At 38.0% G+C, this 22631-nt stretch overlaps 1 protein-coding gene across 8 annotated transcripts in view; it reads right to left on the bottom strand.

Moving 5' to 3' along the window:
• KIF1B (kinesin family member 1B) overlaps positions 1–22631 on the bottom strand; it is a 145140-nt gene that overhangs the window by 108870 nt on the left and 13639 nt on the right. For all 8 annotated transcript variants that reach the window (XM_082460853.1, XM_082460852.1, XM_082460851.1 and 5 more), the window contains exon 2: positions 20898–21078. In XM_082460853.1, the coding sequence (XP_082316979.1) occupies positions 20898–21003 (106 nt within the window). In that variant the 5' untranslated portion in view covers positions 21004–21078. The remainder of the gene's footprint in view (positions 1–20897; positions 21079–22631) is intronic.

Below are 22631 nucleotides of genomic sequence, written 5' to 3' on the forward strand. Positions count from 1 at the left end.
AAGGGCAAGTTTTCAGATCCTACTCCTTTGTTCCCTTTTCTCTAGTAAAGAAAAAGAAAAACTATGCCAGTGAGTAACTTCCTTGATTCACACGAAATCCTTTTCCTCTTCCTCAATATACCCTTCTCCCAGATCTTTGAAACTTCTGAAACTAATAAATTTTCCTAACTTCCATCTTCAAAACCAAGCTGCTTTTTATTTTTATCTTTTTTTTTCTTTCCAGCTATTATTCATTCCACTCAGCACATGGATGCATGAATTCATTTAACAAACTTTTTTGGGGCACATTTGCTGTGTATTAAGTGTTAGATATACAAAGAAAGATAAGAAAGATACAACCTTTTTTCTTTTTTATTGAAGTAACATTGGTATATAATGTTAGATAACTTTCATGTGCACAACATTATATTTCTACTTCTGTATACACTATACCAAACTGCCTTTTAAATAACTGCCTCCAGGCAACAAAAATATCTTTAACATAAATAAGTAAATCAAAATATAATTTTAAAGAGCCATTTATATAACAGTTATATCAAACAAGATGAAATTTACCCACAATATTTAAAAGATTTTAATTCCTAAATGAAAGATAGTTATATTAAAGACACCTTGGAAAAATGCAAAATTCAATATTCTTGTTACCTGACTTAGGGGGGGAAAGTGTAAGCAGAAAGACTCAGAAGGTATGGGTCATTTCTATATGTTAGAATGGGTTGTAGTTACAGAGTTGTTTTATATTATTCTTTATATTTACATATACATTGTATTATCTTGACTATTTTAAATATTTACTAGCAAAAATTTTTTTAAACTCCAAAACTCTGCAAAGGAAAAAAACTGTTATAAGGATAAAGTATTAATGACAGCGCTTGAGCACATCAGAAGCCCATGAACTCCACTATTACTTCCACGGACAATGAATTAATATTTTCATATGTGCCAAAGGATTTTTCTTTCTGAATAACAGCTGTGATCCAACTCACTTCCTTTAACCCAACTAAGAAACAGGATGTTTCCAACCATTAATAAAAATGGGGAGGGGGGAGAGAGAACATGTAATAGAAAGGGTATAGGATTTGGAAACAAAGGACCAGCATCAGTAAGAACAATTAAGAAATATATTTAGATTTAGGGAATTCCCTGATGGTCCAGTGGTTAGGACTCTGCGCTTTCACCGCTGAGGGCCCAGGTTCAATACCTGGTTGGGAACTAAGATCCCACAAGGCACACAGCGCAACCAAAAAAATATATATATATATACATATATATATATATATATATATATATATATATATATATATATATATATATATATAGATTTAGATTTTTCTGTGACCTTGGGTATTGCTACACTTTTGTGTCCCCTCTAAAACTGAGGTAAAGGGGCTTCCCTGGTGGCGCAGTGGTTGAGAATCTGCCTGCCAATGCAGGGGACACGGGTTCGAGCCCTGGTCTGGGAAGATCCCACATGGCGTGGAGCAACTGGGCCCGTGAGCCACAACTGCTGAGCCTGTGCGTCTGGAGCCTGTGCTCCACAACAAGAGAGGCCGCGACAGTGAGAGGCCCACGCACCGCGATGAAGAGTGGCCCCCGCTCGCCCCAACTAGAGAAAGCCCTCACACAGAAACGAAGACCCAACACAGCCAAAAAAAAATTAATTAATTAATTAATAAAAAATTTTTTTTAAAAAGAAAAAAAAAGAAAACTGAGGTAAGGGACTTCCCTGGTGATCCAGTGGTTAAGACTCTGCGCTCCCAGTGCAGGGGGCCCAGGTTCGATCCCTGGTCAGGGAACTAGATCCCACATGCCACAACTAAGAGCCCACATGCCGCAACTAAAAGATCCCACATGCGGCAATGAAGATCCTGCATGCCGCAACTAAGACCCAGCCAAACAAATAAATAGTTAAAAATAAAACTGAGGTAATACCTAGTTCACAGGATTAAATGAGTAAAGCACTACACAAATGTTAATTTTCAAAACTAGGTATTTTATCTTGTTTTAAATTCTCCCAATGTTTGCTGGGTATGATAACCATATTCCGTGGTTTTTAAACCAAAGCAAGAAAAGTTCACTGATAAATAAGCTAAAGCATAATATAAGAATTCTACTTCTTGGCAAGAGTCAAAATACTACATTGGAGTCCTTTAGATGTGCCATCAAATCTCTGGTGCTCCTACCACATTAAAAATCCCTTCAGTACATGGACCATGTCTTATGGGTCCTCTACGCTGCCCCACACCAAACAGGGACGCGGATGAATGTGCTCCACAGGTCATGCGTAACTTTAATTTCATTAAATCTTGTACCATTTTCAGGAACCTAAAAGGAAAAACCAAAACAGTATATACCTATGCAATATACACATAAAATACCAGTAAATTTTATTAACTTTCACAGTAAGAATATAGAGAGAATTCTATCACTGAAAAGACTGGGCAATATTTAACACAGTGATTCTTGTATCAAAGTCAACTGAGCTAAAACACAGTGTGCAGGACTTCTAATTTGTCTCCCAGAAAGCATGCACATATGACTGGAATTCTAGTAATTAATGAATATGTTCAACATATAAACCATATTTTCACCAATGTAAAAGCTATTATAAATATTTATGCCTCCCAGGGTCAGGTGTTATCAGTGGACAGAGTTTGTCTCAGACAAATCAACACTTTTTCTTCAAGGAATGGACTCCTGGCATATCTTTGAGGACTACAGTCAGAACATAACTCTATTTTAAGTGCTGTATACTTCATAATGCTTTATTTCCTATAAAAATCACCATTTCATGCCACTTTTCAAGACCCCTTTTTAACTCCTTCTGCACCTGAGGCCTCTTCTTCTATCAAGATTTCTCTGGACACACAGTATACTCCACATCTGGACCCACCTCCACCAGCAATTCTCCACATCTGATCTACGTTGTCAGTTCTACTTTCAAAATGTATCCAGAATCCCACGACTTCTCACCACCACCATCAGTACCACCCTGGTCAAGCCACCATCTCTCTTGCCTGGATGACTGCAATACCTCCTAACTGGGCTCCCCACTTCTCCCCTGGGCCCCTGAAAAGTCTCATCTCCACACTGTAGATAATGACCCTTCTCAGACATAATCCAGATCGCCTCCACGGCAAACCTCAGTGAATCTTGCGATCATACACTGAACAAAACTCCACTCCCTCTGTGACCTCCTCTCCAAAGATTCAACCTTTACCCCAGTGCCACTGGCCTTCTTACTAAAGACACATTCTCATTTCAGGGTCTTTGTACTTACTGCTCTGCCGGGAATGCTTTCTCCCAGGTATCTGACTCGCCCACTCCCTAACTTCATACAGTTCTCTATTCAAACATCATCTTATCAGACAGCCCTTTTCTGACCATTTAATTTAAATCAGCATTCACTTCACTCTCCATCCTCTTACCCTGCCTTATTTTTCTTCATTGCTCTCATGACCACCTGACTTATTATATGAGTCACTAGAATGTTAGTTCCATGAGACCAGAACTTCTGTTTCATTCACTGTTCTATCCCCTAGCTCCCAGGACAGTGCCTGACATATGGTAGATACTCAATATATATCCAAAAAACTAATGAATATGTTCGTTTCGTCTTTCCTTACAGATTGTCACTTCTTTGTGGCTGGAAACCAGGACCCCTCTTTCTATATCACTCACGGTACTGACTTCATAAGTAGGTGACGCTTATTTGTGAACTGGAATGTAGCTCTCTCAATACCACTTGCTTACTGAGTCTTTTCTCCCTGAGCAACCAACTAATTCAGCTTCTGGCAAGAATCATTAACCTCCGGGAAAGGAGGTATCTAAATTCCAGTCTAGAGAACAGAAATACAACAGGGAACAAGAGGAAAGATTACCAGGTTTTAAATAGTACAGGCAAAAGAAGATGTGCTGATGGAGGTCAGCAGGAAGGTCAAGGATAAAGGAAAGTACACTGGGGGCAGAAGAGTGGAATAGGTACTAGAAATCCCTCTTCTTCCCCAGGTCTTTACAATTGTCTTTTACACTTTGTATTTCACAGGAAATATGGAATCTCATGGCAGACGGAGGTATCTTACCACATTAAAATCTACTGCTGCAAAATTTTCTCCAGTGTCTCAGATATGACAAGCTTGCCTCGCATAACGATTCTTGTGTAGGTATGAAACAAATTCTTGACCTCACACACAAGACACACACCCAAGAGGCACTGCCATATGGTAAAAACACCAAAAGACGTAAATAAATGCTAATATTCTCAGCATTCATCTTTCCAAGTAGTTCCCCTGAAACATACATTCAATTAGAAGGGTGAGGTGCTCAGCACCTGGCTCAATGCCCAGCACAGAGCAGGGATTATATAGGAACTGGCTGAATCACTGTTGAATATCATAGCTACATCCAGGATGGTGCATCACTCAAAGCCCAGATGTTACAACAACATCCATCCAGACAAGTCCATGTTCCTGATCTTTCTGCCTATCTTCCAGTAGTCCCTGCCCCTTTGCCCTGTGTACTTGTACTCAATGAGCTCCCAAGTCTGAAATAATGCTAGTTTCCACGCTGACATTACTCTTTCTCAAAGGAAGGGTTATCACAAAAGATCCCAAGATCCTATTTTAAGAAAGGAAAAGTTAAGAGCCCTTTATTCACTGGGCATATTTACTGAGCACATTTATTAAGCACAAACTATGTACCAGGCACTGGGTTAGGGATACAATGGCAAGCAAAAGAGTTATTTCCACCCTTCTAGAGCTCAGAGTCAATGGAGGAGACAGACATATAATCACACAAAATAAATACATGCTTTCAAATTATGGTAAGATCCATGCTAGATAAGCATGGGGTCCTATAAGAACATATAAACAGAAACATATAAAAGGAAACATATATAAAAAAGACAATTTTTTAGTCAGTAAACTCTGATTTGGTGAAAGAGAAGGGGGAGCTGAAGGATAAGAAGGAGATAGTTAAGGAAAGCCGAGTGATGATAATATCAGCCAACACCTACTGAATGCTTACTATGTTCCAAGCACTGTGCTAAAGGATTACATGTACACACTCATTTAATCCACACAATAACCTCACGTTATTATCATCTCCATTTTACACTTGGAGCGCCTGAGTTGCCCAAGGCCAGAGCCTGAACTGAAATTTGGACCATCTGGCTCCAAGGCTCTGACCCACTGGGCAATGTGTATCCCAGGCCAGGGAACTGCATTAGGAAGCCCTGGGGCAAAAAGAAGGATGTGAAACCCACGTACTGGTTTGACAGGTGTAGCCCAAGTGCAGTGAGCAGCAAAGGGTAGAAAAGCACTAAAATCTCAGGGTCGTGGACAGACCTCAAGGAGCTGGTGAACCCCTGAGCAGTGAGAAGTCACTGGAGTGGCTTGATTACAGTGATGGATGGATTAAAGCATGGAGACTGGATTGGAGGAAAGCATGAATGGAAGTGTGGAGACCAATTACACAGAACACAACCACTACTGCAGAACATCTTTGCCATTTACATAATGCCTCCCATGAGAACTGCATCTGGCATCAGAAATCCATGAGTTTCAGTCTGTGGCATCTGTGGGGGCCTGGAGAAAGAAAGGTCCATTCCTATATCAAAAGCATTGTGTTTCTTGATCCAAAACTGAATTTTATCTTACAATTTGACCCAATATTCAATGATCAAAACCTGAGTTGATCTAGAAAATATTTCTATAAGACATTATTAAATATTTTAGCAGTGAAGGAAATAGAATACTGTAGAGGCTTTGATCTAACTCCACCCTAAGTATCCAATATTATCCTAGGGTCCATCTATAAACTCAGCACATAACTATCAGTAAGTCTCAGTTTTATTATCTGTAAAATGGGTAAAATAATAATAGTGCCTAACTTTATAGAACTTGTTGGGAGGATTAATCACTAATCGATGTCAAGAGTTTTAGCTTAGGGCCTAGCACAAAGTAAATACTCAAAATATTCTTTCATTTAGGAAATACTTGGGTGCCTACCATGCCCCAGGCCTGAAGGTATGTAGTGAAAAAACAGTCCCTGCCTTGAAGGAGCTTACATTCTAATCAGGAAGTCAGATAATTAACTAATAGAGATAGTACAACCTGGAAGAAAAATAAAGAAGACTTAGGAGATATAACGTGACAATGGAGGTAGCAGGAATGACTATTTTAGATAAGAGTGGGCAGGCTGCCACATTTGAGCAGGGACCTGCATGACATTTAGGGCACGGAAAGTCCACCAGTGTAGCCAAAGGAGTAAACTATAATGGCATGTGAAGTCAGAGGGCTAGCCAGAGGCCAAATTTCTCTGGGGCCTGTGGCCAAGGTGAGGGTTTTCAGTTATATTCTAAAAGTGATAGGAAGCCAACAAAGGACTTGAAGCACAAGGTGACATAATCTGATTTACATTTCTAAAATATGACTCTGGCTACTACATAGGAACAAAAGCAGAAACAGAAAGATAGGAAGCTACTGGAGTGTTCTTGGACTAGAGTAGAAATGATAAAAAGTAACCAGATTCAGGAGAGACTGTGAAAGCAGAGACAACAAGACTGACTTACTGATGAATTACAGGTGGCCTGTAAGAAAAAGAAGACAAGAGTGACCCCAATATTTTTGGTCTGAGAAACTAAAGAATGGGTAAGAATGAACGAAGAAGAGCCACTTCGGTTGGGCAAGGAGGGGAAATCAGTTCTGTTGAAGACACACTGAGTTTGAGATACTTCTTAGGCCTTTAAGTAGAGTTAAATTAGCAGCCGGGTAGACAAGCGTGGAGTTGTACAAAGGGGTCCAGACTGGAGAAATGAATTTGAGAGTCATTGTCACCTCAATGACATTTAAAGCCTTGAGCCTAGATGAAATCACTTAGGGAGTCTGTCTTCTCTGTAGACAGAAAAGAGATCAAAGAGAAAAGACAAGGTCCTGGTGTACTTTTAACACAGGAGGAAAGGAAGAACAGAGAATGATGGCCAGGGAGGAAGGAAGGCAATCAGGAGAGCATGGGGTCCTGAGAGCCAAGAGACAAAGGAAGTCAAGCTATGTTAGCTACTATCATCACAGTGTTTATTATCATAACCACCTTCTGGACTCCCAAGAGGAAGAGTCTTTGTCAGGCTATCACTTGACTTTCCCATAACTCAGTCCGGCTCATCCTCACCTCTGGGCCTTGGCTCCCATCACCATCCAGATCTCATCTGGTTTCCAGGCTGTTTTCTTAACTCTCCCTTCATTAATCAGAAAGGCAGCCTCAGAACTGAAGATCTGATTGTATCTTTTCCCAGGTCCACAGGGGAGAGGACGTCGAGTTTATCCTCTCCCTGTACCTTGCACACCTTTCCCCTTGTGCCTTCAGACTTTTTATTCTTCATGCTGTAGCTGACATTCCTTACCTTAGGAGAGCCGGAGAAGAGTGAAGAACAGGACAGCACCTTCCACGTAAAGGCTTGAAGACCGTTATTCAAGATAAATGGCATGCCTTTAAAATGACTCCCATAAAATGTTCCATAGGCTTTAGTTTACTGATGAACCGCAAAACTATCTTCTCTTTCTTAGAGTGCCTTCAAGTCAAAATTAGCCTTACAAAGTCTGCTAAGTCCCCCAACTTTACCCTCCTTTTTCCTTGCCTTCTTTACAACTTTGTTACTCCAGCATCAAGATGCAGAAATAATGTTTTAATTACTAAGTCCTAGAAAACAAGGCAGTCAAAAAAAGATTTGTACTTAAAAGCCCTTTTATTCTCCAGAATAAATTTGTTTATCTAATATCTCAAAGTCTCTATGCAGCAATTACACTGTTGTTGGCAAACTATTAAAGATTTTGCTTGCAACTACAATTAACATATCATCGTGGCAACAGTGTAACTTTATATTAACTTTTCTCTGATGGCATGTTTTGAGCGTGTTAAAAATCCCAGTGATAAAAAAAAAAAAAAATCCCAGTGATATCTTCAGCACAAACTTCCTCTTCCAAAAACTTTCTACTATATCCAAATTCAAGAAAAATGGCACACGATTATTTTATATACCATTTATATTCCAAAACCATAAAACCAAGCCCCAGAAGCATCCTCTCCCCTACTTAGAATAATATATTTCTGAAAATATATTAAAATGGCATAAAGCATATTGCCATAAAGTAGATTTGAGCAAAAGACCTACAGTCATAAAATTTCTTGATCTTTTAAAATAACAAAATTAGATTCTAAATCTTATAAAACAGGATAAATGTACTATATGCATTCACTACACAGCTGACCCTTGAACAACATAGGTTTGAACTGTGTGGGTCCACTTATATGTGGATTTTTTCAAAAGTGAATAGTACAGTACTACACGATCTAGGGCTAGTTGAATCCATGGATGCAGAACCGCAGATACAAAGGGTCGATTATAGATTATAGGTGGATTTTAAACTGCACAGAGGGTCGGCATTCCTAACCCCCTTGATGTTCAAGGGTCAACTATATACTCAATCCCAGAGTATTAAACATTCAAATGGAAAAAAAGAAGAAAAAAATCTACCAACTCTGTAGTGTCACACTGTCATCAAGTGAGTATAAAATAAATATGCTAGCTATAATAAACATTAAACAAACTCTCACTTAACAACAATTCTGCTCTTCCTAAGCAAATTTTGAATGATTCTGAAGGGAGGTGACAGGGAAGGCCTAGCTTTTCTTCAAGCTAAGTGGTACAAAGATGTCTCAACTAATAATAATGCCCTTTTTATTAATAATTTCCCTGAATCAAAAAAGGACATCAAGATAAATTTTAACAGTTAAATTCTAAATAGACACAGACGTTCAGTCTTATTACACGGAATAGTAAAACTTAATATTTTGAGAAGCAATATATACAGGTCAGAGATTAAGAGTGAGGGCTCTGACCAAAACAGACATATGGATCAATGGAACACAATACAGAGCCCAGAAATAAACCCACACACCTACGGTCAATTAATCTTCAACAAAGGAGGCAAGAATATACAATGGAGAAAAGACAGTCTCTTCAGCAAGTGGTGCTGGGAAAGCTGGACGGCCGCATGTAAATCAATGAAGTTAGAACATACACTCACACCATACACAAAAATAAACTCAAAAATGTTTAAAGACTTAAATATAAGATAGGACACCATAAAACTCCTAGAAGAGATCATAGGCAAAACATTCTCTGACATAAATCATAGCAATGTTGCGTTAGGTCAGTCTCCCAAGGCAACAGAAATAAAAGCAAAAATAAACAAATGGGACCTAATCAAACTTAAAAGCTTTTGCACAGCAAAGGAAACCATAAACAAAACGAAAAGACAACCTACAGACTGGGAGAAAATATTTGCAAACGATGCAACCGACAAGGGATTAATTTCCAAAATATACAAATAGCTCATACAACTCAATAACAAAAAAACAAACAACCCAATCCAAAAATGGGCAGAAGACCTAAATAGACATTTCTCCAAAGAAGACCTACAGATGGCCAAAAGGCACATGAAAAGATGCTCAACATCGCTATTAGAGAAATGCAACTCAAAACTATAATGAGGTATCACCTCACACCAGTCAGAACGGCCATTATTAAAAAGTCTACAAATAGTAAATGCTGGAGAGGGTGTGGAGAAAAGGGAACCCTTGAACATTGTTGGTGGGAATGTAAATTGGTACAGCCACTGTGGAAAATAGTATGGAAGTTCCTTTGAAAACTAAAAATATAGTTGCCATGTGATCTAGCAATCCCACTCCCAGGTATTATCTGGAGAAAACTCTAATTCAAAAAGATACATGCATCCCTATGTTCATAGCAGCACTATTTACAATAGCCAAGACATGGAAGCAACCTAAGTGTCCATCAACAGATGAATGGATAAAGATGTGGTATATATATATACACATACATACATACACACACACACATACACACACACAATGGAATACTACTCAGCCATAAAAAAGAATGAAATAATGCCATTTGCTGCAACATGGATGGACCTAGAGATTATCATTCTAAGTGAAGCCAGAAAGAGAAAGACAAATACCGTATGATATCACTTATATGTGGAATCTAAAATATGACACAAATGCACTTATTTACAAAACAGAAACAGACTCACAGACATGGAAAACAAACTTATGGTTACCAAAGTGGCAAGGGTGTGGGGGAGGGATAAAGTAGGAGTTTGGGACTGGCAGATACAAAAAAAGAGTGAGGGCTCTGGAGCCAGACAGCACCAGTTCATTCTCTAGTTCTCTCAATCCTAGATGTGTGACCCCAGGCAAGTTAGCCAGTATTTATGCCCTCATCTGTGAAATGGGGAAAATAAGAGTATCTGCCATAGTATTGTTGTGAGGATTAAATGAGTTAAAGTCTGTAAGTGCCTAAGTGTGGCTGGCATAGCTTAAGTGTTTATTATTGTTGTCGTTAACTACTAATCGCAGTGGTTTTCCCCCAACTAAAAGGCAATTTAAAAAGTAAAAGCTGCTTTTGTTTTCCCCTTCACCCATTTTGCCTTCTCAATTTTATTCACAGTTACAAAAGGAACTCTAGTATCAGACCAGAACAATGTCACAGGGAAACAGTAATTGTAGTTAAATCATTTCCTCTTTACGTGGCTTCTGCTAATTCTGGCAGTACAGTTTTCTGTTCTGCCAAAACAAAAGAGGCTTCCCAGACATTCCCCACCTTTCCTGGCCCTGCCCCTCAATTATTTAGATATCTCTCCTAATACCTTCATAATGGTCATCACACTGCTTTGATTACTTATCTCTAAGATGAGACTAAAAACACTCTGAGCCCGAGACTAAAAACACTCTGAGCCCCTGGTGGCCTCCCAGCCTATGTTTGCTGAGTAACAAAAATCTAATTTCCCACATATGCCCTCAAAAACCTAATTTCATATTTCTTATTCTTACCACCTATATGTACAAAGCACTCATCCCTAAACCGTACAACCAAGAACAGTTTTTAGCCCACTAGAAATGTTTGTTCATAAAATAAGCACGTTGTTGATATACTACAAAAAATTAAACCTATGAACACTAACTTAGCCTACTATACCATCAGCACGAGTAGCCCCTTTCGCGGTCTCTCTAACCACACTCCAGACTTTGTGAGCTCCCACTGCAAGTGCTTCACACTTCACTGGGCAACTACCAAAAGCTATCAGCACTGCGTTGTTGGCACAGACTTTCAAAAATGAACTCCAAAACAACCCTTGAGAATTGCAAAGAAGGCATTTAAAAAAAAACCAAAAAAACAAAAAAAACTGGGCATGGTTGCTTTCCCCTTTGAAAAAAGCAACAAATGTACATATAAAGGCCACATGAAGTACAGTCTGGATTTAATCAAGGCAACCTCAAAAGACTAAAACAGTAAGATGCAAAGCAGCAGGTTTCCTACAAGATTTTTTTCAGTCTTCTGTCTTGGCCGTTTCAGAATCCAGATGTGAAAACAACTTATTTAGGAAATTGAAGAAGTTTGAATTATACACTATAATAAAAAGCAGTTCCAAACACACAATACCAAAGGCCCCCTCCTTTAGTGACAGGTTCAACTGTTTCTGCCTATACAGTTATATTCCCATTGAAAATAACGATTTAGGTACCAAAGCTAACCACAAAAAACAATTTCACAAATAACGTTCAAATACCATCCTACGAAGACACCCAATTCCATTTGATCCTCACAACAACCTAGGAATAGCGAGCTGGGTAGGCATTAACAACATCTCCATTTAATAAATGGAGAAGCTAACGCTCAAGTGTTTGATAACAGAGGATGAGCTAAATAATGTATGACTCAGAACTACAATACAGCCACTAAAATCATGTTCCTGAAGACTACTTTAGACTTGGGAAAATTTACCCACTGCATTACTAAGGGAAAGACCAAGGAGGCTACAGAGGTTTGGCAAAGGAAGAAGGGAGGTCCCTGCACAGACTTCAGCTTTTATTCTGAGTGAAATGGGAACCATCTGAGAGTTTAGAGCAAAAAAATAATCTGACTTCCATTCTAAAAGGATGGAGAACAGATTATTAGAGGGCAAGGGCTGAAGCAAGGAGACTTGTAAGGAGGCTACCGTAGGTGGTAGCAGTAAAGGAGGTGGAAAGTAAGATTCTGGGTATACTCTGAGGCAGAGCCTACAGGGCTTTATGATGGATAGAGGATAAGAGACAGAGTCAAGGATGTATTATGATTTTTGCCCTGAGCAACTACAAAGGCAGAGTTGCCTTTAACTGAGTTGAGGGAGAATGCAGGGGAGCAAGAATGCAAGAGGATATATCAGATATTCAGTTTTGGACATTCAAGTTTAAAATGTTTATTTAGACAGGCAGGTAAGAGGTGCCACGTAGACGGCTGCATAAACTGCCTTCTAAAAACAATTCCTGGTACTTCCCTGGTGGTCCAGTGGCTAAAACTCCATGCTCCCAATGCAGGGGGCCCGGGTTTGATCCCTGGTCAGGGAACTAGATCCCACATGCCGCAACTAAGACCCGGTGCAGCCAAATAAATAAAATTTTTTTTAATAAATAAATAAAAAATAATAACAATTCCTTCCCCACCTGTGAGGGGCTTACATTCTTTACAGCAGTCCTAAGAAGTGGTTTTAAGGCTCAAGTGTCTGATAATGGGTGATGAACTAAATAAATTATGGTTCATAAATCCAACAGAATACTATATAACCATTAAAATCATGTCTTGAAGAATACTTTAAAAAATGTGCTCAGTAAGTTAATAGTAAATGAATTTATCCCATCCAGAAGAGGGTGCAATCCAATGCCCTTCTTTAAGACCATAAACTTTATCCCAGTAGAAGAAAAACGTAAGAAACAGAGAGGGATACATTCCAGAATGTCAGCTTAGTTAAGGTGCCATATGAGAAGTCATTAAATACCAAGGAAAATTGTGAGAAGCCCATTGACAGTGCAAGACCTGGACCTTCCCTTTATCAACCCATTCCAAAAGTCATTCTAAAGGACAAAATTGGTTTCAATCAATTCCAACTGAGTAAACATAATATGATTTCAGGGGCACCTTTATTTCCCCACCCCAGCACACACACACACAGACCCCTCTCATTGCTATAGCTTCAAGTCCTGATTACAGGAAAAGTGTTTTGTGTCAAAAAAATTTTTTTTTTTTGTGTGTCAAAATTTTTAAAAAGTTTAATGCCACGGGTACCCAAGCTGATTTCAATATATTTTACTGAACTCTTCTTCCTGTGCTGTAAAAGCCTCTTCACCTTATTGCTTATCTTCCTACATTCCAGTGACTAAATGAGTGTCATTTAACAAAGGTGGACATGTAAGCATTCCTCTCTTTGGAAAAAGAAGTCAAAAAGTGGTTCGAAGGTTTCAGAAAGAGGGGACAGGAGGCAAATTTCGTGGACTTGTGCTTATCATATGATACGCCCTGGTCACTGGTCTAAATAGGCCTGGGTGCACAGCATCTCAATTTGCAAGATTAAGACTGTTTTTTTCCTTTGCTTTTATGCTTTTTTAATTAAATGTTTAGTAGATATACTTATAAAATATATGTAGAGTTTAAACAGTAACAATAAACAAAACCCCAGGTACCCACCAGCCCATTACAGAACATGACTCTCACCTCTGTAGCTCCACTGTATGACCCTCCCAGATTTCTTTGCCCACCATCTCTCCACTGAGGCCTGCAGAATTTTGTCATTATTGCCTTACTTTTCTTCATAGTTTTACCCTATGTGTTTTTATGGAGTAAAGAATAGAGAGAACAGTTTTGTATGTTTTTAAATTTATATAAATAAAATACATCAACTGCTTTTGCAACTTGCTTGTATAGCTACAGTTTATGATTTCCGTGTGTGTGTGTGTGTGTGTGTGTGTGTACGCAGTAATTCCTCTCTTCTTTGCTATGTACTATTATGTAAATATACCATGATTTATTTATCCATTCCCCTGCTGATGGATACTGGGGATTATTTCCAGTTTTGGACTCTAAGAAAAATAGTGCTGTTAGGAGTTTAAATGCCAAAATATTCAGCAGTCTTAGTGACTCTCAGTGAAATTCACGACATTGGTAGAGGTTACTGAGAGATGAATGACTGGGCATGAGTGAGATACACAGTTCACCAAATGAATCTTAACAAAGGGTAGGTAAAAAACAAAACAAAAACTGCACATTGCATCTCTATGGTTAGAGCACATGGTGTCGAGGTGAAGAAGTAGTAGCTGAAGAGCTGTCCTTATCCTACTCCTCCAGCCACACGTGAAGCACTTTGGGTGTTATATTTTGGAGTTTACACCTTAGTCTGACCTAATCATGTCCTGGCTTATCCTGAAAAGACTTAAGGAGACATTTTGATGCTAGGCTAGTGCTTCTTAACCCTTTTTGGGGACAGAGCTCTCTTTAAAAATGTACTGAAGCCGGGACTACCCTGGTGGCACAGTGGTTAAGAATCCACCTGCCAGTGCAGGGGACACAGGTACGAGCCCTGGGCCGGGAAGATCCCACATGCCGCGGAGCAACTAAGCCCATGTGCCACAACTACTGAGCCTGTGCTCTAGAGCCCACGAGCCACAACTGCTGAAGCCCTTCAGCCTAGAGCCCGTGCTCCGCAACGAGAGAAGCCACCGCAATGAGAAGCCTGCGCACCGCAACCAAGAGTAGCCCCTGCTCACCACAACTAGAGAAAGCCTGCACACAGCAACGAAGACCCAACACAGCCAAAATTAAAAAAATTTAAAATGTACTGAAGCCAAGACATGGAAGCAACCTAAATGTCCATCAACAGACGGATGGATAAAGAATATGAAAAAGAATATATATGTAACGCAACACTGTAAATCAACTACACTTCAATAAAAAAATATATGTGAATTTTTAAAAACATATTGAATGTGATTTACCCTCTCCCTAGGAATATGCATAAAACATATTTTGCATATAATTTCAAAGGGCTCCCACCTTGATAGACACTCAGAAGTCTAACCATAGACGCCAGTAAAAGAAACTCAGACTAAAATGCAAGTGTGAATTAGGTAACACTAAGGAGAGAAGAAGACTAAAGACTAACAAGAAAAGACTGGAATACAAAATTACACAGACGCTAACCATTTAACCTAACTGGAACAACAACAATAAAAATCCATCAAAATGCAGCAGTAGTCTGCAGTAAAGAGGTAAAAGGTAACTTGTATGTTTGTACACACACACACACACACACACACACACACACACACACACACACACACACACGGAAAGTAAGAGGTAACTTTTCTTGCCCTCTTATTTTCCAGAATGTTCACAAAGATAATTTATATGCATTTACATTTATTTTCATGTAGCTATATTAATTTATGCTAGAAAAAACATACAGATTTATAAGAATTCCTTTCAAAAGTCTTCCTTTCCAAACTCCATTTTGTCCCCACGTTCCTCCATCCCAAATTTTCATTAATCGACAGGAAGTCATTCTTTGTACCAGCTGTGATGTGCAGCACTTGGTTTAGAAATGCACATGTGCGAATGAAAAAGTCTTTTAATATATACAGTGTAAGCAATTGGCAGAAAAAAACAACAACAGGATTTCTTTTATCCCACTTAATACCTGGGCATAGGGAAAAAAAAAAAAGATCCTAAACTAAGGAAGATTAATAAAAATATGAAGGAGACTTAATCAAAGGATTAGAGACCGATTCCTATGGTTAAAGACAAAGCAAAAGATCACAATTTAATCACCAGAAGGAGTGTGTGAGAACTTACTGTTTTTCAGAGGGGAATTTATGCATTTCAAAGTCTCCAGATTTACACACATAACCTAACCATAAATGTGAGCAGTTAGAGCATTAATTTTGTCCCATTTTCCTTTTTAAAAATAATCAGACAATTAAAAATGCTTCCAAAGTGGGAGAAACTTGGAATATAATGGGATATTATTAAACAAAGCTATTTGTATGCACTCTGGTCTCCAAAATGTCAAGGCAGTAACATTTATCTGTGCCATGGAAAATACTCCCTCTGAGACCAGAAAGTGCTTGAATAAAACTGCCACTACTCAGTTTTCAAATCTAGCACATTCCCTAAAGTACTCTTCACCACCCTCTTCTACTTTTTCATGAGACCTTATGGCAGGAACATTCCATTGCATTCCATCTACAATCAGCCATAATCCCTGTGAGCAGCAGTCCAGGCCAGCTTGCCAGCATAGCAGTCTTTTAATGCAGCTAACACATGTGGCTACAGAAAATTCATTTCAGTTTTTGCAACAATTCTAGGTTCAAAATCCATGCTCTCTCCCAATCTTAAGCCCAATTTTTAAAAAACAAGCCATTAATACTTTCTAAACATAACACGTTGGCTCACTTAAAATCTCTCAAAAGTTATTTGGATTACATATTAGTCAAATTACTAAGAAACTGCCATATAAAATTGTAAACAGAAATAGAAAACAGTAGAAAACTGAAAATGCCAAAACTCTAGAGGAGAAAGTCTCTGATACAATTAGCTAATTAGCTTTCCAAAAACAAACACCTTTCAAAGAAACCAAAATTTCGCCAAACTTTCTGAACCATGACAAAGCATTCAGCTAGAAAACTAACACTACTTTTTCTAAGGCTGATTCATCTAACGAGGACTTTTGTTTCAGGAGGCTAATATTATTTTAAAAGTCACAAACTTCTCCTGGTGAATGTTTAAGCGAAGAGGCAATGTGTTATAGCCAGATGAGGCTAGGAGTACCAATCTAGATATAACACTAATAAGTCCTAATAAGCTACAATTCTGAAACTTTCCCCAAACGTACCGGACGTTTAGTTTAATCCTCAAGGTCAAGCTGAAGTACCCTATCACCTGTGAATTTTACATGTGCCCTTTGCCAAACTCACATCTGCACTTTTTTAAAACCCTTTTTGTGACAAGTATCACTTTGATCACTTTTACTTTATATTGAGGTTATTCTGGTATGTCTTGTCTCTCCTACCACAAACTTTAACTCCTTAAGGGCAGGGTCCTAAGGTACATGCAACTCTGTGATCCCTAGAGACTCACATTACAGCAGACTCTCAAAAGAGGAAGAGAAAGACATAGGGCAAGACAGAGCAGAGCCACTCAGCCTGCTGTCTAGAAAGGTTGTGGACAAAATATGATGGAAAAACCATTGGTAGTTCAGCACTGTGCTTAAGGTGGTCCACAGACTGGTTTTCGTAGTACTAGTACAATAAGCCCAGGCCTAGTCTAACCATATTAATTACTTCTAATAAAAACCAGGCATTTCTTCATTAATATTTCCTCAAAAGACATATAAATATTTTCAATAATTCTGGAGAGATCTTTGGGGGAAATAAACAAGAATGAGTAAATAGAACTTAGCATCCTCACAAACTCCAAAATTTATGGCCCTATCCTTAGAAAATGTTCAACTAGGAATCTTATTTTCTTCTTCAGTTTGCTGTCTACTACAAGTGAAGACATCTGAAATCCTTCATTCAGAATGAATATCATATTTGGATAATTTTACTTTTTTCCCCTAAACTGACATTATTTTCTATACAATCAAAATAATAAGGTCAAAAAGAGAGCCACATACCTTAGATACAATGAGGTCTAACACTGTTTTTTATTAGCCATCAATAATCTCAGTGAGCTCTTAATCCAGATGATCAAAAACTAGCAGTCAGAAAATCAAGCAGACCCAGACCCATTTCACATAACTATCCAGAACTATAGAAAATCTTAATTTTGCGACACACTCTAATAGTTTTATTCTCCTGAATAGTCAATAGATTAGGTTTTTTTATATCAGTTTAGTACTTAGCATACCATTATACATATAGTAGATACTTGTTAATAAATAAAATCTTACTAACTGATATGGATATTCTCTCATGCTAAAATCTCAAAAAGAAAAAAAAATAAAACCCCACCTTTTACAAGATATAAACATGAATAGTTTTACTCAGGTGTTTAAAATATACAATGCAGGGGACTTCCCTGGTGGCACAGTGGTTAGGACTCTGCGCTCCCAATGTAGGGGGCCCGGGTTCGATGCCTGGTCAGGGAACTAGATCCCACATGCATGCCGCAACTAGGAGTTCGCATGCCACAACTAAGGAGCCGGCGAGCCACAACTAAGGAGCCAGTGAGCTGCAACTAAGGAGCCCGCCTGCCACAACTACAGAACCCATGTGCCACAACCAAGGAGCCAGCGAGCTGCAACTAAGGGGCCTGCAAGCTGCAACTAAGGAGCCTGCCTGCCGCAACTAAGACCTGGTGCAACCAAATTAATTAATTAATTAGTTTTTTAAAAATAAAATATACAATGCAGTCAAGACTGAAAAATAAGTTACTATTATACCTTACCACTAATTAAAAGGAGAAAAACTACCTTAGAAAAAGATAATGCTGCTTAAATTATCTCTTGAAGGAAATCTAACACAAGTTACTTCTATGGAGAGGAACTGGTTGACTACGTGATGGGGTGAGAGGAATGTTTGTACTGTACACTCTTTGTACATTTTGGATTTCATATCCTCTGAATGTTTTACCTATTCACAAAAATAAATCAAAATTGGGGTGAAATTAACATAATGTTATTTCACCTCGACAATGAATATAAACTTATAACCCATTTAAGAGGTGTGCATTCTAAAATGATCTGTCATCAAGAAAAAATGTTAGTATTATTTCTTGTACTAATAAACATTTTCCATCTATTTTTATTATATGATAAACTGATTTCTGCATTCATGGATATGCCTTTTAATACTCACTTTCCCCTTAAAAGTTTTTAGTTTAAGATTTCCAACCCTATAAAGAAAGTAGCAACACCCCAACCATTAATGAAAATCCATCTCCATGACACTGGGGATTCCTGGATAGTTCAGCATGCAAAACAGAGAAAAGTATTTCTTTTTGGAATCAATTCTGGCTCCTGATCCAGGATTTCCTAACATCCGCACTTTAAAAGAACTTGTGATACACACAAGCATATTTAGAGGCAACACCAACAGTCAAAAATGCCTCCATACTAAGTTATAGTTAAATGCATTTTTCAGAAAGAAACAAGGGGCTCAATAATCAGGTTTTAGTGTGCTCACTCCAGCAAGCACCCATACTAAAACTGGAACGATACAGAGAAGGTTAGCAAGGCCCCGTGCAAGTTTTTAGTTATATACTGTGTAAAACTTAATTCTTAAAATGAAACACAAATAATAACATAGCTTGAATGAGTGACATTTAGGAATATAAACATTTGTTAGAGAACAATACTGAATTTTGCATCTCTTTTTACAATTATTCATAGGATATACAATTCACAGAATCACTGGCACAACTGACAAAGAAATGTAAAGCACGAACAGTGGTACAGCAGTTTAGACTCCTACTTTTTTTTTTTTTAAAGTTTGCTGTTCTTTTTTATTTATTTATTTATTTATTTTATATTTATGGCTGTGTTGGGTCTTCGTTTCTGTGCAAGGGCTTTCTCTAGTTGTGGCAAGTGGGGGCCACTCTTCTTCACGGTGCGCGGGCCTCTCACTATCGCGGCCTCTCTTGTTGCGGAGCACAGGCTCCACACGCGCAGGCTCAGTAATTGTGGTGCACGGGCCTAGTTGCTCCGCGGCATGTGGGATCTTCCCAGACCAGGGCTCGAACCCGTGTCCCCTGCATTGGCAGGCAGACTCTCAACCACTGCACCACCAGGGAAGCCCCTAGACTCCTACTTTCGAATCTTTTTTTAAATAATAGAATGTTGTGAGTCCTATTTAGCAAGTTCAGAAAAGTATGTAAGCAACAGAATGTTCAAAGTTGTTTATGAGGAATCTATATCAAAAAATAAATGGCGAACTCACAGTAACAGAGAATGATGGCTGGGGAGTGGGGGAAAAAAGGAGATACTGATCAAAGGGTACAAACTTTCAGTCATAAGTTCTGGAGACCTAATGTGCAGCATGGTGACTATGGTTAATAATGATGTATTGTCTATGTAAAATTTGCTGAGAGAGTAGATCTCAAGTGTTCTTACCACAAAATAAAAGGTAACTATGAGACATGATGGATATATTAGATTTTGTTAATCATTTCACAATGTATAAACATACCAAGCACCACACTGTAGACCTTAAATATATATAGTTTTATTTCCCACTGGGAGAATCCTCTACACAAAACACTGGCCCACAAATAGATGAGATCAGCATGTTTCCTCAACAGTTCAACATTAATCTGTTTCTGAAAGAACAACAATTTGGCTTTATCACAAAGTTATAGGTTTTAAAACAGTAGAACCTACACCTATTTTAAGTAATAGTTTGCCTACAGATCCATATCAAGTAACTAATTCAAGTACCAAAAACCCCTTCAGTTTTGAAGGGGCTTCAAATGAACTTCAGTCATTTTTCACCTAAGCAACTATATAGAGAAACAAGCTAGGAAGCAATGACTGATAATTTTTAGTAATAATTTACAAGTTTACTATCTGTTTTAGCTATATCTGTTGTTCAACTCAAAGAATCATTGTAAGGAAGCAGAGTAAGTGTGAAGAACATCTTGGCAAGCTCAAGTGCTATTTAAAGTCAAGAAAGCAAAGTAATCTTGGAGGCTCAACAGGTATATTTCACAGCATCATTTACTAAAAATCACTGCTTACACCTTTACTACTGTTAAGATTTCAACTTAATAACACTAGCTAAATTCATTCAGTTCTCTAGGGACTTCTCAATTGTAAAGAAGAAAATAAATAGTCCATATTTAAATATGCTACAGCAAATATCACAGGGGGAAAACATTCAATGGATCATTCAGAACAGCAAAGTTCAAAGTGTTCATAGCCAAATGTTCATTTATTCTGATCACGGCAAGCAGGAAAAGGGGGAAGGATAGGAGAATGAGACAGAATTGATAGAACACAACATGAACTCACTGGTTGAGTTGCCCTGCATCTGAATGATGCACTTGGATTCTTTGCTGGTCTCTCGAGAGTTGAAGGGCCGCACACGGACAGCCACCTTCACTGAGGCTCCCGACATTCTGATGGTCTTGTTATATATATGCAGTCCAGAAATAAAGAATCAAATCTTCTTATGAAATTATGTTCAAGTTTCCTTTAAAAAAGAAAAAATGATTCATACAAGATAGTCAGAATTAAAGAAAGCATGGGCTAACTCGAGCATATGAGCCATTATCTTAGTACTATTTGTTTCCATTTCTAAAAACCTCATCCCTTTTCTTCCCTATAAATCTTATATTCTCAACTGTAAATTATCAGATAGAAAATTAAAGACTGTAATTTGTTTTCCTCTTCCATTATCTCTTTACCATGCCTAAAAAGTCCCTAGACTTAATACTAAAAAATTTAACTGCAAAGTAACAAACGTCTTCCTTGCTCTCTGTTTTTCTGGATCAGTCTTCAATAATATATGAAAAAAACCCAAAATGTTTATTTGTTAAAGAAGGTTCCTTACACAAGTAACCTGCCATCTGCAAAACAACTTATTACTTGTCTTTAAAGAAATGCACTGAACTTTCTGTATCTTAATTCCAGTTTGAAACATCCAGTTACATGATGTATATTTAAACAGCAAAAGGACAAAGATAAGCTCTAGCTAGCTTCTTTAACTATAGGTATCCTGGAATTCCTTTAACTTCTATGAACCCTTTCATATGTATCTCATTTGGCCCTTACAACCATCCTGTACAATAAGCAGAGAAGGTTTCAAGAGACCCAAGTTCTACCCTCTGACTCACGGCAGAATCAAATCACTATATTTCACTTTTGAATGAAGCCACAGGAAAAAATGTGAACATTTTTTTAGAGGAATAGTTTCCCTCCCAACAGAACAAAACGAACACTATTCTGTGAAAAGAACCCACATAAGTAATTTCCACAAGAAACAACAGATCTCAATCTGTACTCTATCTGTTACATAAACATCTTCAAGAAGAACTGAACAAAAGAAAAAACTAAAAAAGAAAAATACTTATGGGTCCAATTACCAGGGAACTCCAACAGAACTTAAACCTGACCAATTTTTTTCCACATAATTAAGTAAAGGTTAGGAATGCTAACCTCCAGCTGAACAACTACTAATACTTTCCACAGGAGAAGGCAAAAATAAATACCCTATCTTATTTTCTAACAGCACTATCACTATTTGAAATTCTTGGTTTTTGGACCATGTCTATTGTCTGTCTCTCACACCACCACCAGAATGCTCAGAGACCTTGTTTGCCAGCACTTAAAACAATATCTGATGAAAGAGCTCACTACATGTTTGCTGAAGGATTTAATTAATGAATTATATTTCCCAACTGTGAGAATTATCTGTTCAAGTCCTCTACCTGGTTTACTGACTTTTTTTGTTTGTGCTTCAAATGATTACAATATTTATTGATATTAATCTTTTTATATTTGCTGCAATGTTTTTTCCAGTCTGTTTCACATTTTATTTTACAATAAACAGATGGTTCTTTTTTTAATACATCAAACATTTATTTTAATCACATATATTAAATGAAAGCTTAGTGTTATTAACCCTTCCAATCGATACAGCATGACCTATAGTCACTAGTTGAATACTTTGTCAAAAGAGAGTGAATGAAACATTCACAAAAAGCAAGACACACAACACATTTCAACCCCCCAGAGTCCACTTTA

The sequence above is a fragment of the Balaenoptera physalus genome, assembly GCF_965194825.1.
Source record: "Balaenoptera physalus genome assembly, chromosome: 1".
Taxonomy (NCBI): Eukaryota; Metazoa; Chordata; class Mammalia; order Artiodactyla; family Balaenopteridae; genus Balaenoptera; species Balaenoptera physalus.